This window comes from Erigeron canadensis, chromosome 4 (assembly GCF_010389155.1).
Source record: "Erigeron canadensis isolate Cc75 chromosome 4, C_canadensis_v1, whole genome shotgun sequence".
In the NCBI taxonomy this organism is placed as follows: Eukaryota; Viridiplantae; Streptophyta; class Magnoliopsida; order Asterales; family Asteraceae; genus Erigeron; species Erigeron canadensis.
In genome coordinates, this window is record NC_057764.1 from 41,504,573 (window position 1) to 41,510,155 (window position 5,583).

The following is a 5,583-nucleotide window of genomic DNA, read 5'->3' on the forward strand; positions in this document are numbered from 1 at the left end:
TAAAGCATGTGATATGATTCTATTCATATCGTTTTTAAGAAGCGACTACAAAGTCTTCGGTAACATAGAGATAAGGCTTTTTCATTGCTAGGTTGTCTCTACAGACAAAGTGCAATACTTAGACCATTACCAGATCCCAATATATCCTTACAATATCCTTGTAGCTTCCCTCGTGTGCGTGTGTAAGATATTCATGATGCAAGAAATCAGTGCCCAGCTGCATGATTAATATAAACATAAATTTAGTAAAAGTTGGAAATTTAGACTCATAGAGATTTGGGTTACGGCTTATCCCTAACGGGTCAAACAAAACAAATCAGGTACAAGTGATATGGCATGGGTCAAATGGGTTGAAATCAGCCTGAAGTATTTTTCAAGCTTTTAACTTCATAACTCATTTTATCTTTTAAAAACAGTTTATCATAGTAAAAATATAGTTTTTGTAACTGTACTTGAGACACCAACTATTTACAGAAAGTTGACAGAGAATGTTGGCTGGACATGTATTAAAACAACCCATTTCAACCCGACCATTTTGACCCATTAAAAGCACATTCCTATTGCCACCCTAGAAAAAGTAGTGGGTTTCTTTGACATGCTTGTCATATTTGTTTCGTTTTCTTTCTAATGGAGCCATCTTCAATGTCAACATCGAGAATATTAGGCCGCACTCCATTCCTAACACCAAAGATATTTCATTTTGACGAAGTTTTACTCGTAAGATAAGAATTTACTTATATACCCATCGTCATTGTCACAAATGATTGATGGATACGGTTTTAGTTAACAAAAATCCCCTACTTTGTTATGGATTTAAGATATTTGACCAGTAGTTTTATCAAACTGAATGGAGAGTCAAAGGTTGCAGTTTTTTATAGAAGGGCAGAGTGTAAGTTAAGAGCTTTTTCGCAAAGAAAGATGAAACCTTTTAATGCGAGCATGCATGATTATTTGATGTGTCCAGGTGTCGTTTCTGGATGATGGACGTGAACATCTTGTGGAAGGAGATTGCATTTGATCTTCAGCTCTTCAAATATTTTCTTTAGCTCCAAAACCAGTTCACTTCTCCTCTTATTCTTTTCACCGTAGTCTTGGAAGTTCATCGTATGAGTGAAAAAGAGGGCCATCTTTATCTTGTTTACATTTTCAATCTCCTTCACAACAAAATTGTGATTTGGGTACCATAATTGGGGATTCCTCTCCAAATATCTGACCATAGATAACAATAAGTTATAATGGTCTGATATAGATTGACTTGAAACGATCAAACTAACACATATAGATTGGAAAAAACAAATTGCTCTTGAATCAAGCAAAAAAGAATGCATGTAAAATTACTGTGTATCAACTTACTTCATTATCTTGTCTTTCAATTGCCCGATCTTCTCAAATGGTGTATTGAAATCAATAGAGAATTCCACATTGTCGCCCATATCAGGGCTTCTATAGAAATTACTGATAGGCTTTGTAGACAAAACAGAATTTGGATAGTATATCTTCTCATTATCAAATCTCAAGAAAACCGTCGTTAAGATATTCATCTCTTCAACTATCAGCTGTCAAATAGCAAATAACCAATCAATTAAAGATTGTTGCAGTTTTATATGGAAGAAAGAATTTTATAACAGAAAATGTACACTTGGTACCTGAACCCCATCAATGCAACAACGATCACCAACATCAAATGGATGCATTATGAATACGAACACAATAGCTTCAAAAATGGTCTTGCAAGTGTTGCCAAATATGAAAGCAGCCACAACAAGCTGCGACGATAGTAAAACGAGTACTTTGGTGGAAGCAATTTCTGTCAAAAGAAGCCACACGACTATGACTATTACAATCAGGACAGCTGTAACAAGCTTGTCCAATTGCTTTACTGCTGTTTTAGTGTCGGTTAAAGCGTGTCCTAAAGCTTTACGTCCATTGTAAACCTTGACCTGCGTGAATTGACAAAGTTGCATGAATGTTACTCAGAAATTATTACTCCACCAAAGTACCATTTTTCACTTTTTTTAAGATAGCAAGATGTGCCAGATCTGATCCATTTATATCTAACTGAGACAACTCCGGTAGTGTCTTAACTCAAACAGGTCATATGGGTAATTAAACATGTAGCAAAAAGGGAAAGGGGTCAAATGGGCCACACAGATCTAATAGGTTGAGTGCCGCCTAAAATCTATGGTAAAATGCACGCAACCTCATAAGTCATGCCATTCAATGATTTAGATTATTTGTAAGAAAAATGTTTATCAAATCATAATAAACGATTCCTTTATTTTACTTTATGGACATAGAAAAGCATTTGCAGGTCCAACAACCCTGGCTCGTCCATCTTGACTCATTCCAAAAAAAAAAAGTATATCAATTCCGACCCATTTTGACCCGTTACCCAACCTTCCTACCTTGCCATCTCTACATTTTCTTCTATTTGTGAAATTTAATCGAAGTATAAACAACTTATGAAAAAAGACATTGAAAGTAACCACTTCTCATTTTCTTTATTGTAATTAACTAATTCATATGAAGGGCTACTTACATTGGCAAACTAGCAAGTAACATCCACAGGAATCACAGGAAGAACATTTTTTAAACAGAAATAAGATTCCTTTGGTTCAAATGCTTATAAAATATGTATTCAGTTTAAACAGAAATTAACCTCTAGTCTTTTTCCACCGTACAAAAGGATAAGAAAACTTACCACCCATTCTGTTAAAGTTTTCCGATCAATAGTTCCTTTATCAGCCACATCAATCATTGGAAACACAACATCTACCTCCTCCTTGATCATAAACCTCCTTAAATCTATATCTTCAATGTATCTGAAAGATGAACATAGAACATCTATTAAATAATCAAGAATATAGCATGTGTGTTCATAGATCTTTTAGATGGGGGTATTCTTACGTAAAACCAGGCTGAGCGACATTTCTAAAAATGTGGTAAGCAGCAGCAATTGCTTCCATCTCATTGGTGATCTCCTTATCTGCAGAGTCACTAGGTCCGTCATAAGCACTTTCTTCAATAACACCAGAAAATGTGGAGAGTCCTGAACTCGATATCACATCAACCAACATCTTCATAGTCCATGCAGACACTTTTTCTCGTTTCATCTGATGAAGCTTACCAACATCAATCACCTCTTTAGTCTTCGTCTCTTTCCCCTTCCTTTTCACCTGGAAACTCATTTGACTTACACTTGTACTCGCCCCGACCATCTGTAATGATTCCATAACAGGAGGCCCTGAGAGGGTTAAGAGAACATACTGCTGGAAGATCGATTCTTGAATTCTATCAAAGAAATTGCTGACATGGAACGATGTTGCTAGAATCTTAAGCAATAAAGTCTTTAAAAGCCACAAGATTGCCCCCACTAATAAGGCAACGATAGTCCAGGTAATATAATCCAAAATCTTATCTGCAGTTTTGGATCTTTCAACACTTTGGGCATTAAACAACAATGTCCAAGTAATAAGAACTACAGTGAACCAAATACATACTTGAACACTCTTCTTTAACCCGTGAACAAAGTATAAAACCTTCTTTCTCAACAAGAAATTTAGTTCTATCAACAGCACGATAAAATGCATAAGCCAGTTGGTGACTAGCATACCACAAATGATCACCATTATCTGGACAACCCATTTCCATAACTCCAAGCTCCAAACTGTTTCACGCTTCAATCTCTTAATCGTCAAGCTAGCAACTAAACAGCCCAAAAGAAACAGAAAAATAACCCATTCAAAAAGAACTTTCATCTTCACCCTCTTATACTTCAAATTCTTTCGTAACTTCACCTTCTTGTAAATCTCTTCATCCTCATCAACCCCCCCTGCTGGTCCCGGTGACGTCATTAAAGGAGTCCTTGGATTTATAGACACGTTTCTCGTTGTCTCCTTAGACGGTGTGCCAAGTGGAGAAGCGGTACTATTCCCTCCCATTCTAGGTGAGGCCCGGTTGGAGCCAGGCCTCATGGGGGAGTTCGACGTCTGGCCAACATGTGCAGCGATGTCATCAAACTTATTATGATCAATCAAAGGTTGTTGTTCACCAAACCTCGACTTGGGCTTTGAGTAAGCTGACCTTGCAAGCGTCTTCCGCCTGGTTAGGTTTTCGGGATTGGGAATCTTGGGAGGCCTATTAGGGCTTGGCATAAAAACAGCATTTTCGGCCGGATACGAATCAACAGATTTCCTATGAGGTGATTCAGGAATGCCTCTTGCATTTCTCAAATCCTTCTCTTCACCCGAAATCGTAACCACAACTTCACCACTTTTTTTATTCTCAGTCATGCTTATTTCCCCTGTGTTTCTACTTTTACCATTTGCATCCATTCAAAGCCAAAATCCTATCATTCAAAGTACATATTTTCAACTACTAATTTCAAACCAAAAAGAAAGAAAAAAAAACACATATGTAACTAACTTAAATAAACCATCTCCAAAGTGACTGTGTAAATCATAGCCAAAGGCCTTAACTTAATAAACCATTTTCATTTACGTTTTAACTAACTTAACAACTAACTACAAACTAGAATGGGATTTTAAGCTCAAGAAAAATAATCAAAGATTCATCAATAAAGCACACACACTGACACACATATACATACACACATATTTATAATAAAAGTAGCATACATGAAGTCAAAAATGAGCAGATATGTATATAGAAAAGAAAGAAAGAGATCTGCTGTAACCTGAGAGTGAAGCTAAGTTTCACTTGATGGCTTCAATCATTTTGGCAAACAAGATTGTGTTTTCAAAAAGGTGGGATTGCAAAGTTTCTACACTACTACTGCTTTTAATGGGCTTTTTATTTTGTTTTTCTACTAAACAAAAGAATGCAATAGGTAAAGTTAAATGTAATCTATCTAAGTGATTAAAAAAATAAGTATGAACAGAAGACTAAACTAGATAAACAAATGTTATACTATATATATATATATATTATATATATATCTTTATTGTTTGTAAGCTAGCAAAACAGAACAGAATATCAAGGAAAAGATATAAGTTGAGCTTACAGTGTGACAGCCTCACAAAGCACATGATAAACGGTGGGAATATTGAAATGGAGGGAGAGATTGACACAAATGTTTTTTTTTTTTTTTTGGATTTGTCGTCCATAAATTCTACTTCCTCTAGTTTAAATATCCAAATTTTACTTACCGAGCCTTTTTTTATTTAACTTTAATTATAAATATTTTTGTTTATTGAATACCTGATAAAAGTTATATCAATGAAAAATAAATTTAAAGCTCAATCAATTAATGTATAGCATATACGAAACAATTTACGGTCAAAGTTGTGAATAAAAGACTCTAAAAGTCAACATATGATATTTAAATTGAGACGTAGAGAGTACTATTTACTTTTTTTTTATAACAACAAAGACAAAATTACTGATACTTCATCATCTTTTGTAGCAAACACTAGTTAGGGTCTACCTTATATTTTTATTTTCCTTTTTATATTTTCATGTTTTTATTATCCAGTTATTTTTGCACTAAATAAATTGATCTAATTATTAATGATATTTGTTTTACAAAAATTTTGATGAATCAACTTATATTTATTTTTATGA

The 5,583-nt window shown here is 34.7% G+C and overlaps 1 protein-coding gene across 1 annotated transcript; it reads right to left on the reverse strand.

Moving 5' to 3' along the window:
• LOC122596182 (mechanosensitive ion channel protein 10-like) lies at window positions 1–4,899 on the reverse strand. The gene is made up of 7 exons (XM_043768713.1): window positions 4,697–4,899; window positions 2,908–4,348; window positions 2,702–2,822; window positions 1,647–1,940; window positions 1,354–1,556; window positions 926–1,209; window positions 1–217 (listed from the first exon to the last, which is right to left on the reverse strand). Exons 2-6 carry the CDS (start codon window positions 4,332–4,334, stop codon window positions 948–950), a joined length of 2,307 nt encoding a protein of 768 aa, XP_043624648.1. The 5' UTR covers window positions 4,335–4,348; window positions 4,697–4,899; the 3' UTR covers window positions 1–217; window positions 926–947.
• Between the last annotated feature and the right edge of the window lie 684 nt (window positions 4,900–5,583).